At 51.1% G+C, this 22,412-nt stretch overlaps 2 protein-coding genes across 2 annotated transcripts; one reads left to right on the forward strand and one right to left on the reverse strand.

The window, feature by feature from the left end:
• Positions 1–5,999: 5,999 nt before the first annotated feature.
• etv5a (ETS variant transcription factor 5a) lies at positions 6,000–10,904 on the forward strand. Its single transcript, XM_068746097.1, is given in 16 exon segments — positions 6,000–6,141; positions 7,048–7,175; positions 7,334–7,430; positions 7,505–7,552; positions 7,737–7,787; positions 8,280–8,403; positions 8,487–8,699; positions 8,790–8,946; positions 8,949–9,081; positions 9,749–9,811; positions 9,927–9,995; positions 10,083–10,255; positions 10,339–10,420; positions 10,423–10,445; positions 10,555–10,708; positions 10,711–10,904. Coding segments are annotated over 15 exon segments (1,491 nt in total). The 5' UTR covers positions 6,000–6,141; positions 7,048–7,127; the 3' UTR covers positions 10,767–10,904.
• A 1,696-nt stretch (positions 10,905–12,600) lies between these two features.
• sf3b1 (splicing factor 3b, subunit 1) lies at positions 12,601–22,074 on the reverse strand. Its single transcript, XM_068746040.1, is given in 27 exon segments — positions 12,601–13,431; positions 13,515–13,731; positions 13,821–14,093; positions 14,174–14,305; positions 14,384–14,504; positions 14,587–14,698; positions 14,775–14,809; positions 14,812–14,899; positions 14,901–14,957; positions 15,044–15,265; positions 15,354–15,479; positions 15,571–15,717; positions 15,804–15,949; positions 16,034–16,304; positions 16,533–16,619; positions 16,707–16,729; positions 16,732–16,885; positions 17,046–17,147; positions 17,233–17,430; positions 17,532–17,653; positions 17,749–18,223; positions 18,312–18,497; positions 18,590–18,669; positions 20,687–20,801; positions 20,980–21,081; positions 21,216–21,388; positions 22,008–22,074. Coding segments are annotated over 27 exon segments (3,951 nt in total). The 5' UTR covers positions 22,036–22,074; the 3' UTR covers positions 12,601–13,272.
• Positions 22,075–22,412: the final 338 nt, after the last annotated feature.

Here is a 22,412-nt window from a genome sequence, read left to right on the forward strand (position 1 = left end):
TTATTACAGTGTCAAACATCAAGTCACGATGTCAAAATGCGCTGTCAAAGTGCAAATCCTCCTGGTGCAAAGTGCAGTTTGCCGACACCAAATGAGCGTACGATGGCAACGAATCACGCTGACAGATGGGAGCTTAGTTCAGTGTTTATAGAGAATGTATTCATATCACTGTATCCACAATATGGCAAATTATATTATACAATACGTGCAGACGGCGTGTATGTGTGTTTCTGGGATGTAGGTGTAGCTCACATATGTTGCACACACAAATGGGTTTTTAATACGTCATTATTATTATTAATGTGGAAATCTTAGCTTAGACCGGTTCGTCAGTATTTCCAAACAGAGTTCCGGCTCTTGGAAGGCACTTTTCCACTTGTTTGTCTGATTCCTCATTCAAAAAAAAGAAAGAAAACGCAGACGCACGTTATGGATGGAATGTGTGACAAAAGAATCCCATTGCTCTGATACTTTTTAAGAGCTTTGTGCAGGAGTTTTTTTTAGTTTTTTGCCGTGAATCCGACTCGGCTACTTGTGCATCATTTGAAGGTAGACCAGAATCAATGAGTTACATGGATTATTAGCATAGGCTAAGTGTCCTGCTAACATGTAGCATGATAACGGATTGATGGGCATGAACCGAGACCCGTTTTTGATAAAGTTTTGTCTTTACATTTTGAAAATGTTCTGCGTTTACGCAGCAAAAATCTGCAAAAATGCTTGTGGTATGCATGCCAGGCCAGTAGGTGGCAGTGTATCTTCTGAAGATCAACGCAATTCGGTAAATCTATATTATAAACTCAACAGAGTCTGCAGATGGAGCTCGATTGTTGTTGGTTTATTAGAAATACCCAAAGATTGCTTTCATTGCTCGTGTTTGCACGAAAGGATTTTTGAAAAGTGTCCGCAGTGGAACCCGTTTTCTGAAGTTCGCATTTGTCGTGCAAACAAACAGCCAAAGCGCAACAGAAGCCTTTGGGGCGAAACGGTTGCCATGTAAACAGCTCCTGAATGTTCCACTTCCAGAACCAAACAAACAAACAGAGCGTGCTGTAACTGGATGGAAGATATATAAATACGTGTGATCCACCCAGAGCCCGCAACGATAAAATACATATATTGACCTCCGGTAGGGATTATTTTGTCACTCGCTCGTATCCTCTAGGATTTCGGGTTCAAACCTGCGAGTTAGACACTTGTGGAAAACTGCCTTGCCACCCTGCTGATGTAAAACGGGAGGCCGGTGGGACGGGTCAAACTGTCGGGTCGGGCGTCGATGCCTTCGGACCACGCTTCCCTTTAAAACACACCGAGTCGGTCCGCTTACGTCCAGGCCCCATGAACACCGCAGCCTCACTTTTAACAACATTCATGTAACCGGGACAACGGTGTACAGGTGTCACCGCAAAGCACGAATGACGGCGAGATAAAAAAACGAAACAGGTCGGCTGTGACTGAATGGAGCCTGGTCGCCGAGGCGACTCGGTGGGACAAGTGTGCATGTTTACAGTTCCTTTAAATTTATTGAAAGAATGCTTTTAGGTGTCTTATCAAGTGTACATATTTGTTTAGGATATTTTATTAAAAGGTCAAATGACATCACCGCATGCCTGCTGAAACAAAAAGGCGAGCGAACAAAGCGGAGGCGGAGTGGATCGCGCCGTTCAAACTGATTTCTGCACCGATCATCAGATGTATTTATTTGTTGTGTTTTTTTCTTTTTTTCTTTCTCACTTTTTTTTGACAGCATGTTTGTGATTGTGTGCAACAAATGCAGGGAGGGGTTACATTAAAAGAGAAGAAACCAGCTCTCCCAGGTGAATTCTTTTTTATTTCTATCGTCGACCAGCAGCATGAAAATGTGTTTCCTGCTCTTTAAACATTTGCTTTGACGGAGGAGCGAAGTCAAGATAATGATCGCTTTAAACATTTAGAAGGTTTTAAATATAGATCATTTTCACTCTGACAGTCAAATGAAGCACCTTCAGTTAGCCGCAGCGTTCGTCCGCCGTCGTGCTAATGGACCAACCTGCCGACATTTCCCTCGCCTTTGGGCAAACAAAGGTAGGCGGTGTCTGATTACGGTGTCAGGGATAATTACGTATGTGGTAACAAATAAGGAAATAAAGCCCATGAAAACAGTTTCAGGCGCTATTTTAACCGTCTGCTGCTTCCGGTTGCCGATTATTTACTCTTCAAGAGTCTCTAAACCTGTTGGTTGCTGTGGTTTTCAGCAAATGTTCCGTGTATGGGACTATTTTCAGACGTGGATGAACACGCATTTCGTGCTCGGCGCTCTTATTATGCTTTAACATAGAATCAATTTTTTTTATTTTAGCGGGTTTCTTATGTCATATTCGGAGAAGCAAAATTCAATAACCAAGAAAAATGACGCAGAAATTAAATAGATAATTCAAATAAGATACATTTTGGAGGGGCAGTTTGACCGTTTTTATATTTTCTTTTTGAAGGCTGCATTAAAATGTCACTATTCGCTTTGAATACAGAGCTGGGGCCCACTTGTAGGAAGAGATTGGCTTAGCTTAGCATAACATCTGGAAGCAGCTTGAAAAAGTATATTGCAAAAAGTCGTGGCAATTGCTGTCTCGCTGTTAAGAATAAGATACACTTTATTTCATTTAAACTTTATTGATTGCAGTGAGTTGTCTGCTTCGTCTCTTTGAGTTAACCCAGAAAGCAAACAATGAAGAAACCAATCAAGTAACTCTTGGGAAAAAAAACAGAAAAAGGTTTTTGCAGCACCGTTTCCTGAAGCATTCCAATGGCCTCTTTACCCGTTCTGCTCTGAACGGTGCCGCGGTATCTTCCGACAGCGCCAGCAGAATCAGAACAAAAAGAGAAATCATCAGAAAAGGGAAGGCATTGAATTAAGAATGGGAGCGAGACAAGAGATAATAAAAGAAAGCGTGGTTACACAACTCAGAGCTTCAGAAGAGCCTGCCTTTGGCGAGGCTTGTGGAGCACAGCTGCTAAGATAACAAGGCAGGAATTATCTCCCAAAGTGCTATTAATAGCAGGCAAGTCACATCTTGTCCCCCAGTTCCAGAGCATCCTGCTCCCAAAGGCACCGTTTTCCACTTTAACTCTTTTCCAAATGTGCATTTTGACAAACATTTACGAGCTAGGGCAGACTGCCGAGACGCTGAATTATCATGTTCTCACCCGTGAACCGACACATCCATCAAGAATTTATAATAGTTAATAAAAATCAATGAAGTTCCATGGAATTCATTTTATCGGTTTAAGTTGCAGAATCGTGGTATCAAGAAACCTTGCAGACATGGTGCCAGTAAAAAAAAAAAAAGAAATCTGTGAATTGGGGGGGGGTAGTGTGAAATCTGTGATCGGCTTTCCAGGAATCCGGGTCCTGTCCCCGACCCCTATCAGAATCCATTGATTCTACTGCATGCGGAACCGTCATGTGTTCCGAGACTCCCGGACAGAAACAAGGTGGACAAATTAATAGTTTGATCAATGGTTGGAAATATGTAATCCTTCCATATACCCTGTGTGTAATCTGCAGTATAACATTATGTTGGAGTGACCTAGATCGGTAGTAAAAGTTATTGATTAGCGTCTGATATCAGTGATCGGGTGAAGCAGTTCTTTATTGGTTTTTAGGGAACATGCTGATGCACCAAAATCTTGTCTTTACAGCTACCTTTACAGACACCTTTTGACCTCGGGACTGAGGTAGACCTTTCGTTGCAGCGAGGAAGATGCAGCTTCCTGGTTCACAGATTCCAGGATTAGTGTTGGGGGGGGGGGGGTAAAGGGTGATTTAGCCATTACCTCACTATCACATTAACCTACAGCCTTTGAAAGGAATAAGAGACTGTTGCAATACATCTTGTCCCGCCTCCGCACGACGCCCACTTTCATCCAGAGAGAGAGAGAGAGGCTTGCATCACAAGCAGCGTTTCACCATTTATTTAAGGAAAGTGTAAGAACGGTAACACGATGTGCTCGCTCTCCACACGCCTCCGAGTTGACCACCCACCAACATCCGCACCGGCAAAGCGGCCCTGCAGGCGGCCTCGCAGAGACGCGTCCTCGGCTGGTCCTACGTCTCCAAGTGGAGTCCATGCCTTGAAAGACAATCTGTGTTGTCTTCTGGCCTTAGACCTCTGTGTAACGGCGAGCAAAGATAGACCTGCCCTCCGTGTGACGCCGCGTGTGTTCTTACTATTGCTGCCTCTGCAGTAGGCCCGTAATCTCTGCATTGTGCACACAGGGATTAAGAGGGATTAGCGATTTCATACCAGCTACTGGATTTGTTTCGAACTCCGAGGGACGGTTAGGGTTTGTGTGACGGAGTGTATGAAGCGGTAATGGCAACGTTTTTGTCATGACCTTTGACCTCTGCGGCTCGCAGGCATACTCCACACAGTGGACAGCAATTAAAAGAGAGATTTTAGTTGCTCAAGGTAATCAATCAGTTTGTTCCTTTTATCATTTGCAGGATTACGCAAAATCTGCTCCGTGGATTTTCATGAAACTCAGCAGAAAGGATTGTGGAATTCTTTTTCAATAAAACTTCAATACAACTGTCATTTAACGCTTTCATCTTTGTACGAAGAGGGAGAGAGAGCTAATGTAAGTCAACATGAAGCCAAGTTACAGAACTCACTAAAACACAGTTCAGTGTGTCGAAGGGAGGTGTGTGTGTGTGTGTGTGTGTGTGTGTGTGTGTGTGTGTGTTTGTGGCTGAACTACGGTGTCAGGGAAGGGTGAGTGAGGGGTACAAGGACACGAGGAGACAAAGAACATTTGTTCATCGTCTAAAATATGCCGACAGGTGCGGACTCTATCTGACTAAAAGGAAACAACGCAAACGTCAAGGCCGTGTGAACGACGGAATAGCGTCCAGCTATCTGAGGACGCTGCAGCGTAGCGGAGTAAAAGGAAGACGGCACATACGGTCATCTTCCATTACTACGGGTGTGTTCATGAGCAGCTCATTAAATGTTGGAGCTGTCTTCTCTTTTTTTCAGTGTTTTTCATAACAATGCTTGATCTTCTGGACAAATTATCTCGAGAGTCGTCAAGAGGGAACCGATGGAACTTTGGAACTTTGGAGATATATTTTAAAATTCTCCGTTAAAGAGCAACTGAACTGTTTTTCACTCAACTTTATTGGTAACTCTGTAGGAGCCCGGTCACTGGTTGAGACCCTCTGACTCGGCTTTTGCTTCCTGTGGACCTTCAAGAAGGCAAATTCAGTTGTAAAATCATTTGTATCCTTTTTTCTTATTTTTCTTTTTACTGTATGTACTTATTGTACTTTGGTAAATATATTTCCGGATACAAGTTATTTGTATTTAATGGATTCATATATTATAACGGATTTATAAACGGCAAATAAACACCTATAATACATTTAGATGCAGACACCTGTACAATTTAAAGTGTTTAATCCATTAAATTTATCATCATTAACTTGTGTGTGTTTTTTTGTTTTTTTTTATCCGTATTAATCCTCAGCCATTCCCTTGCTTCTTGTGAAACATCTGTTCCATTAGTCCTCCATTAAAATCTACTTTGCATTTAGATCATAATAATATTCCTTGAGGTGACTCAAAGCCAATAATGAGACAATTTGTTCTCTTAGTGTAATAATCTATCAGTGGCATGTGCTGAAAGTCATCTCGGCGCTGACGTCGAGTCTCCAGGGAGGGTTTAGCTCCTAGTATATTTCCACTGCAGCTGGCCCTTTAAGAAACGAGTCTTGACACTAATGGTTACAAAAAATATGAATGAAATCCAGCCATTCATAAAAAAAAAAAAAAAAAAAACAATCTGCTTCGCCACTGTGATTGGCCAGACTGTGCCTCGTGCATAATTTATAATATCAGGGGAGCCATTGGCTACTCACTTAAATGACAGATTGGATTGACCAATCACCGTCCGCTTCTATATACCGCTCGCGCGCAGTGCAAAACCGACCGGGCGATTAAAGAAAGGCTCAGTCGAGTTTTGTTACTCGGAGCTGGAACGTCGCTCCGTTCTACCGCGGACGAATCCACGACGCAGCGACACGTTGTTGTTGTTTTTTTGTTTTTTTTCCAGGATATAGCTACCGCGTTCTTTTTAAACGGAGGAGCCACGTACACGTAGAAGGTAAGCTACGATGCTTAGTTCGTAATAAATAATTTGACGACTCCGTATTTCTCCGTCGTTCGTGTAAACTACGTACAAGCGCTTACGCCATCTTTTTTTTTTTTTTTTTTTTTTTTAAGATATTTACTTTGGCAACCATTTTCCGTCTATTTGTATCTCCGTTAAACTAAAACCATGCGTCGTGACTTCAGGCTAGTTTGTGATTGTTCGCTTACTGCTTTTTATCTGCGCACTCGCTGGCGCGCGCTCATCAACACAGGCTCGCGGCTGTTTGTTTTTTTATGAATGGACGGACCTTTTTTTCTCTCTCTCCCCCCCCCCTGCCCTGTGTTTCCACACGGGTCGAGTTTCACTTCATTGAGAAAAACAAGGGAGGAATGGGGGGGTGGGGAAGAGGTGGAGTGGAAGGGGGGGTGTCGAGTGATCTTCCAACCCCAGCTCCGGCCCCTCATCTTCGGTAGAAGTTCAAACAAACGGGGGTTGTTTGCTAAAATGTTAGCGCTTTTGCTCAAAGTTAGCATCGGATATCTAAAGTCTTTGTTTATAGTGTTGTAGAACTTTTGTAATATTCTAAAGCGCGTCTTCATATTTATTTAGAATGTTTTCTACCTTTTTTTTTTTTAATGCTTTTAAGGATTAAACACCAAACAAAGTAAAAAATGAGCATTTATTTCTATCCTTCGCAGGATAGCCAAGCTTAATAAAGTCTGCGTTTTTCTTGCGTTAAATGAAATGACGTGAAAAGAACATTTTGAACCGTTGTTTTTTTGAGTCCAAATTTATTTCACAGCTCGCCCCAAAAGCCGTGCAAATATGAGACAACAAATTGTCCCTTCAAAATAAAATCATGTTTGTCCGCTTTACTTCCTGCATGATTAAAGTAGTTTCTACTGTTTGTTTCCCCAGCGAATCAGAACCTGTCGCTGTGACCCGAGCACACCCCCCCCCTCCCTTCATTAAAGCCCCCCCCCCCCCCACCTCGAAACATGGACGGATTCTACGACCAGCAAGTCCCATTCATGGTCCCGCCCAGTGTAAGTGGACACACACGCCAGGATCGGACAAACGCGACTCGCGTTTACAGACGAACTTCTCGAACCTCTATCGTCCAATCGGAGCGAGCGCCGGGACCTGACGATGTCTCTGCGTCTCGTCTGTCCCCCAACAGCACGCGTCTCGCGTGGACGAGGAGGAGGAGGAGGAGGAGGAGGAGGAGCCCGCTCACAGCAGGCCTCTGAGCGACAGGAAGAGGAAGTTCGTGGACACGGAACTGGCCCAGGACACGGAAGGTAACGTCTTCGCGTATCTATGGCGACGTCGGATTGTTCGGAACTTGTACCCAACGTTTACCGACTCCTTCCAGAACTCTTCCAGGACCTCAGCCAGCTGCAGGAGATCTGGATCGCAGAAGGTGAGACTATTCCGGAGACCTTTCTGCTCTCAAAGCGGATGTTTGAGTCATTATTTGTCGTTTTCATTCCCGTAAGCCGAGTTTTCCTGCATTTTAATCTTTTCTGTTTTGATCGGGATCAAACAGGAGGCCCCCCCCCCCCCCCTCCTGTTCTGACTGACTTTGCTTTTGTCTGTCTTCACAGCCCAGGTCCCCGATGACGAGCAGTTTGTCCCGGATTTCCAGTCGGACAGCTGTGAGTACCCGAGTCCGATCCGTTCGTGGTTCTGATCTCGCGTCGCGTCCTCTCTGTCCCGCTTCCTGGCCGTCCTGCTTTTAATAAAAGGCTTCCGTCCCAGCGAGGACAAACCGCCGTTCTCCGTCTCCTGGACCCCCCCCTCCCCCCCTCCCTCCATCTTGAGGGACGTCACATGAGCCCGACTCCTAATCTGATTTCACACTTTCCCGCACTCGGGCTGGATTCCAGTGCAACGGGCTCCGCGCAGCGTCCCGTTTGTCTCCACCCGTCCCTTCAGGCTGCTGCTGAGGGACGTGTTTGTATGTTCAGAGGAGCCTTTTATGACCCCCCCCCCCCCACCCCCGCCCGGCGGCGGCGGACGGAGACGGTCGTTACGCCGACGATAAGCTGCCGCAAAGTGCCTCTGTCGGTTGAGGGAAGACGGACACTGTCCACTTGTCCACTTGTCCCCTAACGCGGTAAAGACGAGCGCGTCTCTCTCGTCTCCAGTGATGTTTCATGGGCCGCCGCCGGCGAAGGTCAAACGAGAGCTGTCCCCCTCCGGGGCGCTGTCCCCCTGCCGCCGGGACGGGAGTCCTACGTCCTACGGCGAAAAGTGCCTTTACAGCTACAGGTCTGTCTCTCAACGCCCGGATTTGTTTGTTGTCTCCGTGGCGACGAAGGGATTCTCAACGGGCCCCGCCTCTTCTTCCACAGTGCCTGCGACAGGAAGCCCACGCCCGGGTTCGAGCCGTCGACGCCGCCGTCGACGACGCCGGTCTCTCCCTGCGGCTCGGCGGGGACACGCCCGCTGAGTGGGAACACGCCCCCTCCTCGCCCCCGGGTTCGGCCGCCTTTAACCGGCCCGCCCTTCGCCGTTCCTCGTACGCCCGTTGGCCAGGATGCGAACGGCTTCGCGCCTGAGCACAGGTGAGCGGTCGGAGGCGTTCGCTTCGGGGGCTCGGGTTTTGTGGGACGGACTTGGTCAGCTTTTCCTTGCCCCCCCCCCCCTCTCCGTAGATTCCAGAGGCAGATGTCAGAACCGTGTCTCCCCTTCCCCCCGTCAGAGGGGCAACCCCGCCCCCACTTCCTGCCCCGGCCCGCCGACAGCAGCAGCAGCAGCAGCCGCCCGCCGTACCACCGGCAGATGTCGGAGCCGCTGGTAGCCGCGCCCCCCGGGGGGGCTTCAAGCAAGAGCTCGTTGACCCCCGATACGCCGAGCAGGGCGCCCCCATCATGGCCCCCCCGTGTCGGGCTGCTTTCCACCCGATGGCCATCAAGCAGGAGCCGCGCGACTTCTGCTTCGACTCTGGTGAGGGGGGGGGGGGGGCAGCAGTGTTTGGTTATAACACCCGCCCGTGAGTTATAACACGCAGCCAGAGGCCCGAGTGCGCCGGAGCTCCTCCCACAAACGCGCCGGCGGTGGCGACTCGAAGCCGAATCGTCGCTGTTTATAAAGATGGCGGCGGCCTCGTCAAACATGGCCGCCGTTTGGTCCTCCCGCCCACGCGGCCAGCTGTTTCGCTCCGATGCTTCAACGTCCTGAAACGGCCTCGTTCTTATCTGCCTGCTGGCCTGGGGGGGGCTGGGGGGGGGGCGGTGACGTAATGGCAAATCCTCTTAGCTTCTTATGGCCTTTTTTAAATACGCACGTCACAGCGTCTCTGGGCGGGCGGAGGGGGGGGGGCATATCCGGCGCACCCTTGTTGACTCTGTCGTTGCGTCTCATCCAACGCTCCCATAATGCACCGGGCCTGGATGCGTAGAGACGCCGTCCGGCCTCTCCTTGGGGAGGGAGGACGGTTGTAGCTTGATTGTCATGGTGCTAATCTTACTTACATGCGGGGCGGGGGGGGGGGGGCATCGGCATCGATCCAAATATATCTTCCGGCTGCGCCTGTTTTGTTTTTCGTGCTTTTGATGTTATCCCACGTTTGATACGAGGATGCGTCTGGTCTAATCCCCCCCCCCTCTTACAGAAGTGCCTAACTGTCAGTCATCGTTTGGGCGAGCGGGGAGCTTCTACCAGAATAACCATGAAAGTAAGTTCAGATCTTCATCCTTTTTTTTTTTTTTAAACGTGTGCCGTGATTGGTCGCCTGCGTGGGGGGGGGGCGGGTCCGCCGAGGCGTGACGGGCGTGTCCTTCCTCTTCCAGGCTTCTCCTTCGACAGAGACCCTCACCTGTATTTCGACGACGCCTGCGTCGTCCCTGAACGGTTGGAAGGTAAGACGGATCTCGTCCGGCGCCGTCCGTCCGTCCCTCCGCGGAGGAGGGACGGACGTTTTTTTTCAACGTCTGTCCCGCTCTCAGGTAAAGTCAAACAGGAACCGTCCTCCGTCTATCGGGACGGACCCCCCTATCAGCGCCGGGGCTCCCTGCAGCTGTGGCAGTTCCTGGTCACCTTATTGGACGACCCGGCCAACATCCACTTCATAGCATGGACCGGCCGCGGGATGGAGTTCAAGCTGATCGAGCCGGAAGAGGTGAGTCGAGACGACGATGATGATGATGATGATGATGATGATGATGATAGCCGACGCTAACCGTAGCCGTCGCCGCGCTTCAGGTTGCTCGGCGCTGGGGGATCCAGAAGAACCGCCCGGCCATGAACTACGACAAGCTGAGCCGCTCGCTGCGCTACTACTACGAGAAGGCATCATGCAGAAGGTAAAGGCACGGCCACCCTTTTTGTTCCTCTTCCTCCGGCTAGTGCGTCCCCGTCCCCCCCCCGTTGGACAGACGGTCCCGGTCCTGACGTGTCCCCCCCCGTCTCGTCCCGCAGGTGGCCTGGGAGAGGTACGTGTACAAGTTCGTTGCGACCCCGAGGCCCCTGTTCTCCATGGCGTTCCCAGACAACCACAGGCCCAACCTGAAGGTGGACCCGGACGAAGACACGGTGCCCCTCACGCACTACGACGACGGCGCCCCCTACCTGCTGGAGGCGGGGAGCAGTGCGTGGTGGGCTTGCTCTACCCGGACGGCTACGGATACTAACGTGGCTGGCGGGGTCCTGAAAATAAAAACTCTCGATGCCCGCTCTCTGAATCCCAGAGCGGGAACTGATGGACGGGGAGAAGAAGAAGAAGAGACATGCTCCGCCCCCTTTTCTCTGAGGAAGACCCCCGTGAAACCGCGTGAGAACCAGTGAGAAGAATCCGATCTCCGTAGCTTACAAGCCTACAAAAGTACGACAATGTTGCCATGGAAACCAAAAAAAGCAAGATCACACAGCACCAGCACGGATTGGACCCCCCCCCCCCCCGCCATTGCTTTGTGACAATCTGCTTTTCTTAAAAACAATCAAATGACCGAGAGTAAAGAAACACTAAGAATACTAACTCTAAACTCCGCCCACATCCTCCTCCCCCCCCCCCTGTCGCCATCTTATTGGACAAAAAGGGCTTCAGTTTGCAAAGATGGACTGAGAAAAAACGACAACACCCGTCGTCAGTGCGTTTTCTGTGGGCGGGCCGATCAGTTTGACCCGAGCGTGCTCGGGGTTCTGGGGCGTGGCCTGTCTTTACGAGACGACGTTAACACAGCAAACTCCTCCCCTTAGTCACTTCGCCCCCCCCTTTTCTCCTCCATTTCAAAAGGGATTCCACATAACAAATGACCCCCACCCCCGAGGGTTCCGACGATCCGTAAACCACCTTCTGTATCATAAAACGGTTTTGGGTTTTTCCTGTCTGGGATGCGTTTCCGTGGCGACGTTTCTTGCGTCTCTGATGCACCAGGATGGCCGGAGCATCAGCGAGTTGCATGCAGCAAAAAATAATCAGACTTGGGGGGGGGGGGGTGACTCTCCTCCAGCCCCGCGGGGACTCGCTCTCCTCATTTGCATGGTGCGACGCCCCCGACTCCGCCCACTAGTGTCCGCTTTACCGTCTTTGACAAGAAAAGACATTTGTGATATTCTGTTGTGTTCTTTGCCTATTTCTGACGAACTTTATAAAGTATATAATTTTTGCTATGAAGCTGCTTTTGTTTTTGTTTTTAATGTAAACGCTGTATTGTTCCTGCCCTCATAGACGCGTACCCGAGACACCGTGTTGATTCCTATGACGCTCCTGCAGGGGGGGGGGGGGGGGGGGGTCTGCCTCTGCACTTGTACAGGCTTTACTTCCTTACTGAGTTTATTCTAATCTGTACTGGGTACAATAAACGGTCCTTCCTGCTTCACTGATAGTCCTGCTGTGTGTTATAATCTCACACACACACACACACACGTTCTGATGCAGGCAGTCAGCTGACCGGCTGGTCTCTGAGTCACACTCCTCCGATCCCTTTGATAGATTTCATGGTAAATTATCACCGGCCAATCGGGTCATGTTCTCAGCCAGGCCGCTGCAGCAGGGCTCGGTTGATGATGATGATGATGAGGAGGAGCAGTCCTTCGGCCTACATCACATGATCACCGGCTGCCTCTGAGCGAGTTATTGATCCAGAAGCGGTTTGAAGGCTTCGGCCACTCGGAGCCTCCATTAGCTGGAGCTGGGAAACGGAACCGCTCCGTTCTGGTAGTGAACGGGTTGTTACCGCTCTCATTACCATGGTGACGCTTCCCTCGAACGCTGTTATGTAACTGATTTCACACACACTCAAGCTAATTTTACATGAACCCGTGGCTGCCCTCTAGTGGACAAGATTCAAACTACACCTTCATGCCTTCAGACCAATAGGCATAAATTTTTTTATATTTAATGACTTTAGAATGATAAACTAGAACCTTGAACCTTGTATTGGCTCCAGGCAGAATGTTGAGAGCCTCCAGACGGAGTTTTAAAGAGCTGATTTCTACCCATTCTGAGACAGACAGGCCAAACGGTGCCTTCACGATTCTTTAATTTATAATGGCGTTTTTATTACAGCGAGATGAAGCCAGTTTTTAAAACATTATACTTCTGTTAACATCAATTTTAATGCTTAAAATGTTTTTCTGGTTTCTACTTCCATTTCCACACAGTATGAATGAAAATAAACTGAATGTTTGATCATCCTAGAAATAAGTCGATTAAAACATGGAAGGAAATTAGCTGTTGCTCGGTTTCAGGTCTGGTCCCGATAAACGATCTACTCTCAATTTTGGCTTTAATCTTCAAATTGTTTCAAATTTACAATTTTCATTTGTACAAAATTCTATTCCACCGATACACTGAAATGTAAATTTTTTTACACAATTGTTTTATTGTTAAATAAAGCAACAATCCAGTAAGAACAGGGGTCCGAAACGAGGAGGAGGAAGAGGAAGGTGGTGTGTGGGCGTGTGTGCGGGGGGGGGGGGGGGGCAGCCGCTGCAGATGACTATCAATACACACGAAAAAAACCACGAGTATTTAAAACAACGACTTCAGTCGAGGCCGAACTCACAACAGAAACCAAATTAAGATTCCGACTCCTACTGTCATGCTCATTCTAGCTTCAGGCTCAACGGACCGCGTTAAGAAGGCAAAGCGGGGGGGGGGGGACGGGGGGGGACGACGACGACATACATTTCTATTTACAAGACGTAATCCAGCTCGTAGCGGACGTAGATGTTCTTCTCGTCGTTGTAGACCTGCGGGTAATGGCCGATGAGCGCGTCCTGCGAGCCGATGTAGATGGAGTTGTAGATCTTCCAGTAGACGTCTCGCACCTTCCTGGCCGGGTGGAACAGACCCTGGACGGAGAGGGGGGGGGGTCACACGTGGTTCCCGCCTCTTACTGTCGCTCTAGCGGCTAACGGGGCCGTTCTGGGTTTACCTGTAGGCAGTACTGCAGCATGCGGCACGGCCCGATGGCGACCCGCAGGCCCTCCAGGGCGCCCATGACGGCCTGGATCACGTGAGGCGACGTCTCGAACACGTTGGGCCACACGTAGTTCAGCAGGTGGTTGAGGGAGTCCTCGCAGCCGAAGCCGTAGACGCCCAGGGACATGTGCTGCACCACGGCGCTGGCCGTCTGTCTGTGGACCAGGTCTCTGCAGGACGGTGCCACGCCCCCCCCAGAAAGGTGATTAAAAAGGTCCAATCTAGAGCGGCGTCGAGAGCGGCGGCGGCGTCTCCCCACCTGTCCATCAGCGCGTCCTCGAGCAGCGGCGTGACGGCGTAGATGTAGTCTTTGCCCATTTCCCCGATGTACTCGAACAGGAAGGAGAGGGACTTGAGCACGCCGTTCTGCACGTTGAGCTCGGGGACCCGGTACTCGTTCATCAGCGCCGGCAGCACGGTGAACGGCGAGCACGTCTCGGCGACGATGGCGATGGCCACCGTCGTGCACACTCGGTTCTGGCGCTCCTGCACCTTCAGGTTGTTGAGCAGCGTGGCCAAGACGTCGTGGGGGCTGGAGGGGGGGGGGGGACAGTGTCACGTTACGGAGCGCACCTTCAGAAAGGTACGAAGAAGAGAAGCCCCGCCCCTTACCCGATCGCCTTGGCGATGTAGCCGAACGTGTTGACGGTCGCTCGCCGGATGGCTTTCTTGTGAGCCTTGAGCAGCTCCAGCAGCTCGAAGCAAATCCTCATCCACTCCCGGGCCGACACGTATTCAGCACCCCTGAAATAGGACGGGCGCCGTTAGGAACAAGCCCCGCCCCTCAGAGACCGACACACACCCCCCTCCCCCCCCACCGACCTGTCTGCGATCCTGCCCACCAGGTCGATGCAGTTCTCCTGCACCTTCTCGTGTCTGTTCTTCAGGATGGGAGTCAAACGAGGAAGCAGGTCCTTGATGGGCGGAGTCATCTTGTGCATGCCTGTAATGGGAGGCGTCATCGTCCAATAGTCACGCAGGTTCCTGTCGGAGGCCGTCGGGCCGCGACGGCGCCCGACTCTTACCGATGACGTTGACGATGGCCTTCAGGGCCCCCAGGATGCTGCCCAGCACCTCGGGGTACTCCTCCCCCAGGTACTCGTACAGGACGACGCCCAAGTGGCCCATCAGCTTCTCCTGCAGAGACACAGCGGGGGACGGGGGTCAGTTTCCTCTGCGGGCGGGTCGGGGGGGTCGGATGTTCCCAGCGTACCTCCTGGCAAGTCTTCATGACCACGGCCGTGCGGAGATCAGGTCGGCCGCCTGCTGGCGGACTTTGGCCGACTTGTTGTTGAGCCGCCACAGAACCGTGCCGCAGATCTGAGGCAGGTACGGCTTTCACGCGCTTCCCGAGGGCGTTCACCACCGTGCCGAAGCCGTTCAGCATCACCGAGTCCTGGAGGAGAGACGGACGGACGAGGTTAGGGGGGGGGGGGGGGGGGGACGAGGGCGGGAGGACGTCCCGCAAGGTCGGCGCCTCACCTCCGTGGTCTGTTCCTGGAAGGCGTACAGGATGCCGTCGATCAGCTGCTCCTCCAGCTTGTGGTCGATGTCGGCGGCGCCCAGGTTGCCCATGATCTTCTCGATGGTCTCCATCACCATCTTCCGGTACTGCTCCGCCTCGTCCTTCAGGTCGTCCACGATGCGAGAGATGATCTCCGCGGCGCCCACCTTGTTGGCCAGCTCCACCGTGGTGTCCACCAGCTGGGGGAGGAGGAGGGGCGTGCAAAGCGGCGTCAGCCTCCTCGTTACACACAACACACTCGCACACACGCGGCCGCGTTTAGCTAACCTGTCTGTAGTTGCGTCGGTCCAGCGCCATCCGGTGCTGCCAGAAGTGCTTGAAGAACGGAGGCAGGATCTCCGTTTTGATGTAGTTGGCTTCCACGCCGTCGGTGCCGCAGCACTGCTTCACCACCTGCGACGAGAAGCGTTCACCTCAGCGCCGGAAACACGGAGACTCTGTCTCCCGGGGCGGGGTCAGAGGACGCTCCAGGAAGGGACGTTACCTTCAACACAATCTTTTTCATCTCCTCGTCGGGGGACTGGAACTCTCTGATGAGAATCAGCATCACTTCTCGGGTGTAGTAGTTTGCGTACTCGGCGTCCATCAACGGGATCAGGTACCCGATGGCCTTGAGGAACGCCGCCAGACCCTGGAGACCAAAGATCAAAGGCGAGGGGTGAGAGGTGAGTAACGGGCGCGGCGGGAAACGCTTGAAGCCCAGCGGCGACCCCTCACCTTTCCCCTGTGCTGCCTGATTCCCTTCCACAGCGGCTTCAGGACCGAGTCGAAGGACTCGATGCCGTAGGGCGTCGCCGCCTCGGCCAGGGCGGCGATGGCCAGAGCGCTGATGGTCCTCACCTTCTGCTGCTCGTCCACCAGACCTGGAGCATCATCGGAAACAGACGGAAACGTTAAAGGCCTCCCGCCCGAGATCGCCCGGCCGACGGCCCGAGAGCGCGACCGACCGTGCTCGATGATCTCCACCAGGCTGCGGAGGTGAGGCAGGATGGCGCAGCCCATGAGGATGGCGATCTGCTGCACGATCTTGATGCCGGTGTGCCGCGCCTGCCAGGACTTCTTGCTTTTGCACACGGCTTTGAGGAAGGGCAGGAGCGAGGGGATGCCGAGGGCCGAGGCGACCACGGCGAAGGCCCGGGCGGTCGTGTTCCGGACGTACTCGTCCATGTTGTCGATGTCGGGGCGCATCGTGGAGATCATCGTCGCCAGACCGGCAGCCTGGAGAGACGAGGGTTAAATATGAGGGGGTTGCTTCCACCCCCCCCCCCCGACAGCAGAACGACTGTAACCAACGGGTGCAGGTTGAGAACGGACGCGGCGCTGACGCCAGGCCAGCTAGCTCTCGTGTTGGTCTTTGATCTAGCGAACGGCTAGCCCCGCTACGACCACGGACCGGCCGAGCTGGCGAGAAAGGTTCGCAGCGCGGTCGATTATCCGCGTCTTTACCTTCGCCAGGTTGGAGATGATCTCTCTGCCCTCGACTCGGGCGTAGTAGTCCTCGTCAATCAGCAGCGGCTCGATCACCACCAGGATCTGGACGGGGGGGCAATGAGTCCAGAAAATCACAATCCTCCCGAATCAGCGCGCGTCTCCTTCCTCGGGGGCGAACCGCCGCTTTACCTTGTGCACGTACGGGCGGACAGGTCGTCCAGTTTGTAGAGAATACGGTCTATGACCTTCACCAGCAGGTGGCGCTCCTGGTCCTCCAGGGTGGGAGACATGAGCAACGGCAGGATCTGGTTGAACAGGGGACCCGCTCCGAATTCACGGGCTTTATCCGTGATCTGACGCAGGGCAGCCTGAAAGAGGAGGAGGAGGAGGAGGAGGAGGAAGAGGAGGGATCAGCCGCAGCTCAAGGCAGGTTCTGATCGTCTCCACGGCGACCGTCCAACATTTCCCGCACATTTCCAGAACTTTGAGTCATCTCGCTAACGGACGGCCGACGTAACCCCAACCCACCTTCCTCATGGGCGGAGTCCCGTTTTTGATCTTGAGGAGCAGCTTCATGATCTTCCTCTCTTTTTGCTCCTCCGGACTCAAGGTGGACTCGTCCACCTCGACCTGAAGCCGAGAGAGAGAGACACGCCCGTCAGCACCAATCGCGCGCGCCGCGCGGGAGGAACTTCCTGCGGCGCGGGAAGCTCACCAGCAGCTTGTCGAAATACTGGATGTCGTCGGGTTTGAGGAAGGGCAGGTTCCCGGAGGGCTGGTCGTTCATCTGCTTCGTGGTGTGGTCCTCCGGCTGCATGCGGAAGCCCGTCATTCCGCCGATGGGAGTGGGCGTGGCCGACAGCTTGCGAGCCGGAGTGCGAATCGGCACGTAGCCTGCCGGTGGAGGCAAGACCTACGGAGAGAGAGAGAGAGAGAGAGAAAGACACCGTCAACGCCGTAGATGCTACTAAATGAGCTAATTTAGCATGCTAGCTCCCGTCCGTCTCTGCGGACCTTGTATCCCTCCGGGAACATGGCGTCCAGCTCCTCGTCGGTGAGAGGCCGGTTCCTCTCGTCGATCTCCCTCTCCCACCGCCACGCCTGCAGCTGCTCGGGGGTCATGCTCATCAGGTGACCTGAAGCCAAACAGAAGACAAAAGCGGCGTGAAGTCCTTCCGGGACAAAAAGGCGGACAATCCCCAAAACACGAAGCAGCTGAAGGCGAGCTGACCCGGTGTCGGGGTCGCCATGTTCATGGCCGGCGTCCCGATGGGAGTCTTCCCCGGGGTGAGCAGCGGCGTGGAGGAGCCCATCTGACTGGCGGGGGTTTCGTCCCAGCGAGATTTCCTCTTACTGGCCCCCGGGGTGGGCGTCTCCCCCACCGACTCGTCCCCTCTGTCCGTGCGCGGCGTCTCGGCCCAGCCGCTGCCGTGGCCCGGGGTCTCCCTGTCGGTCTTCGGCGTTTCGTCCCAGCGGTTCTTGCGGACGCTCCCCGTGGCCCCGCCGTGGCCGGGCGTGGCGTGGCCGGGCGTGTCCCGGCCGGGGGTGGCTGCGCCAGCGGGCGTGTGACTGGGAGTCGGGTCCCACATGCGGGTACTGGGAGTGGCCCCCGGGGTCTCGCTGCCTTTCGGGCGGCCGGGGGTTTCGTCCCACCGGCTGTTTGACGGCGTGTGCGCCGGGGTGTGTCCCGGAGTGTGTCCCGGGGTCTGCGAGAAATCAGGAGGTGAACAAAATGTCCGACTTTAGTTTGGACTCCTCATTGCCAGGCTACTTCGATCCCTTCTGAGGCCTCACCTCAGCGGAGGAGTCGGCCTGGTCCCAGCTGGACATCTTTTTGGGCGTGGAGTTAGACGGCGTCTGATCGGCCGTCTGGTCCCAGCGGCGCTTGCGTTTGGCGGCGGCTTGGCTGGCGGCAGACCCGTTGACGGCTTTCAGGTCCCCCGACTTGGCCTTCTCTGCCAGCTGCAGACGAATCTCTCTCTGCGGGCGGAAAATAAAAAAACGCACAAACGTCAGGACCCGGCAAACGTTCCAGCGCGGGACTCTCACTCGGCCCAAGGTCCGCTGCCCACCTCCTCCTTGGACAGGTTCTGCTCCAACATGACGTCCACGTACGACCTGACTTGCATCTTGGGGTCCGGCGTTTTGCCCCCTGCGCGACAGAGCACCAACAAGAACATCGGATTCCTCATCAGTTTCACGGCCCCACGTTTCTCACACAGCAAGCAACAAACACAGCCAGCTAGTCCTGACTCGTTACCAACACGCTAAACTTACGTACCTATCTTCAATAAATTACAAATATTCAGCACACTGGTCTCTCTTGGATACGGTCATAGCAGTCTAATGAAATACAAGCAGATACGTAGAGAAGGAGCTGAGGTTGCGGTGCTTTCTTTAAGTGGATTAAGAAGTTATACGCCATCACGGATGCAGGGGGGGTCCCGGGCCGAGCTCCTCAGAATACGTACACTTTCAGTGCCACGGGTCTTCTGCAGTCAGACTTCAACCGGCAGAAAAGAAGCCTAGAAAATGTCTCTTTACCATTAGTAACACTTTGGAAAAGGGTTTGAAGTCACACACACAACAGTATACCACCTGTGTTGCATTGATCTACGGCACTCAAAAAACAAAATGACCTTCCTGGGGGCATGAAACAAAACAATAAAAAAAAAAAAGCTTTTTAATGACTCCAGGGTCCAGAATCTCAGTCATAAAACTGATGGGAAGACTCTGAGGGTAGCGCTAGGGTTTACAGCGTCTCATGATAGCACTGGATTTTGTTCATAAACTTAACTCTTGAATTGTTTTCAGGACAAACGCAACTGGAAAAAAAATGAGAAAAAGTCGGTCAAAATTTTCATTTTCTCTTTTTGAATGTACAGAAAATGTGTTTTAAATTTCTCGGACTTTGATAAGTCGTATAAAAAAAAATTAAAAAATTAAAACATTTGCTGTAGCTGGGCCCCAAACAAGCAGCCAGTGGACCTGACCAAACTGACAAGTGCATATGTTCTCTGTGATCCCCATAACCTACACAGGAGGAGTTGCTGCGCCCTTAACAGAGTGCAGTACAGGACTGGCAAAGCAGTACTGCTGTAGGAGAGAAATTAAGGACAGTTAGTATGGGCCTGTGGTATTGCGGCACACAAATTTCTTGATAACATATTTCTATTTTACAGAGAGAGTTGTAAAATAGGAATATATTTACACAACAACTTTGTACAACGTGCTCTCTCTACATGCAGGCTTTAGACAGGCCCTACCTAACCTGGAGCATTCAGGCCCCTTTAGCTCAGCGGCAGGAAACAGTTGATAAAACCTAAATACTCTCATTTCTACTCTTAGTGTCATTTCCAGGAACATAATCTTTGTTAAATTATGAAAGTTGTGTAGAAGAAGAAGTAACAAGTTTTTCCTTGACCTTTTCATATCCATCAAGCAAAATCTGTCAAGATGAATAAAACTAATTAATTTATTTTATAGCGCTGAGGATATTTAGTAGTTTTATTTCTGAGCTGCCTTGCCTTTAGGACCTGGGGGCGCTTTCAAACCTCTCACTCCAAACCGAGGTTTAGGCGTGAAAGCGCCCAAAAACTCACCCTTTGAGTAAACAAACCCACCTAACCCTCAAACCTTCATTTATCATCCTCGTATGCAAGAAGAGCAAGAACCTGCAATTTCCCACCAGACTGTTAACCCTTCGACTCACAGACAACCCGCCTGCAACCCACGTTTGTCAGGTGAATTATCCCGGTGAACACCCAACCGCTTCCCACCGAAAAGCATAGCAACCCTTCAATCAGTTTCATTTTACTGCGCATATTGGGATAAAGAATAACTTCACTCTGAAATTCATAACAATATTTCACAAAATGAAATAGAGTGGGGGGAATATACGAGCCCATTTATTCATACATTTGTGGCAAAGTTGGATAAACATTCCCGTCACAGGAAGATGAGGTTCAAAATATTCCTGGACGTGAAGGAGAAACTACAGGGAAGGCATCGAGACTGGGAAGCAAACCATCGCGTCGTGGTCGAAAGGTTAATCAGACAAGCTAACGGCGTGAAATCTCTGGCAGTCATGGGAGACACAAAAGCGAACCGTGGAAAAAAAACAGGGAGCAAATTGGAAAGACATTAAAAATAGCTGAATAAAGATTTACCGTCTGCAAAAGGATCAAGACGCTCGGGGGAGATGATCATCTGTCGGCGCCGGGCTTTGTACTCATCTTCTCGCTCCGCAATCTTTTGTGGGCGATGCTCTGCAAAGGGGTCATACTGCGAAAGATGGGATGTGAAAAGTAAGTATACCCGATTACTAAACTGAGAATAATAGCTGTGAAGAGGAACAATACACAAACATGTATAACATATATATTTGTAACTACTCTTGAACTACAAAATTAGATTAAATAACACGACAACAATATTTGGGAAACCATAAAGTACTACATACTTGTTCGTCTGACTGAGGAATAGCATTGAGTATCGCCACCGGGGCATGGTACCCGGGCTTCTTCTGTCCCAACAAGCTTGTTGACGAATCCTCTTCATCCTCCTGGGGGGGGGGGGGAAAAAAAAAAAACAGGAGTCGATTCGCAGCCTTGCCAAGATGGCAAAACTATCCTAGCTCACATGCACCAAACAAAAAAACAGGATCAATGACATGCCTTGGATTGGGATTACACTTACTTCCTCCTGCTCAGTGGCAGCAATAGAGGTGACATAACCAGCGAAGCGGCTGTCGCTGCCTCCGTAGATCTCCTGGTCGTAAAAGCCAGTGGAATCAAGGCCTACTCCCTGGTCTCCTTCCTCCAGAAGGGTAGCCTTCATCCCCTGGATCTCCAGGATCTGGGCCTCGATATCTACGGTGGCGAATAACAACGGTTGGGTAAAATGTGTAATTACAGCGCATCTATCTCCATAGTAACAAAAGGAAACGCAGACCACGAAAGGCTAAATTCCTGACAAGGTATATTGATAATAGTGACAAATATAAACGCACAACAGCTTAGCGTAATAACACGCTCGCTAAATGCTACAGCGCTTACGAGCCTTATTGTAAGCGTGTATGCTAACTGGGTTAGCCGAATGAAAGCCGGACTTGCGGGTGGCGTTCAAAAAACAGATTCGAGGGTATAGAGACTAAAGTGGAAAGATAACGCACGCCTGAAAACGCTTGTTTGTGAATTTAGCCACTGTCGGTAAAGCTGTATTTCAAATGTCCCTGCTAAAACGTAAAATTAATCCACGCGGATGTTAGCTGGATAGCTAGCAAGCTGAGAAGCTAGCAGGCAGCGCCATTACGTGAGCGGCCCGCGTTGCGTCGAACAGCGGGCCTGCTTCTCATCGCGTTTTACTACAACAGATTAGCGAGTAAATCGTCTCAATGGGACAGGAACTGTCAAAAGAATTATACAAATATAACTTCATCAAAAATAACAGGAAATATGAGGCAATTGTGTTTCTTAACAAATAATTTACCTTCGTGCGTTTTGGCGATCTTCGCCATCTTGGTGCTCGTTGTGACTGGAGTCTGAGGACGGAAGTGCGTTATACAGTACTTCCGGCTCGTCACGAGACCCTGAGAGCACTTTTTATTTTATTTTATTTTATTTTCCTCTATTCTTATCCTTTCGTTTCTTTTCTTTTCTTTTCATGTACAGGATTTATAGTTTTAATAATTCACCTTTTTTTTGGTGAGAATCCATTAAACTGTATATCCTGTACAACAGACAAGAGAGGAAGTCATTTGCCATGTAAATCCTTTGATGCTGTAAGTGTAAGTCATGTAAAAATGTCAGCGTTGTGTTCCAAATCAGGCCGTCAACTTGAAAAATGTTGAATGGTATTGGTATATGATCTTTTTCTTCGTATTTCCATGAATAA

This window comes from Brachionichthys hirsutus, chromosome 12, assembly GCF_040956055.1.
Source record: "Brachionichthys hirsutus isolate HB-005 chromosome 12, CSIRO-AGI_Bhir_v1, whole genome shotgun sequence".
NCBI lineage: Eukaryota > Metazoa > Chordata > Actinopteri > Lophiiformes > Brachionichthyidae > Brachionichthys > Brachionichthys hirsutus.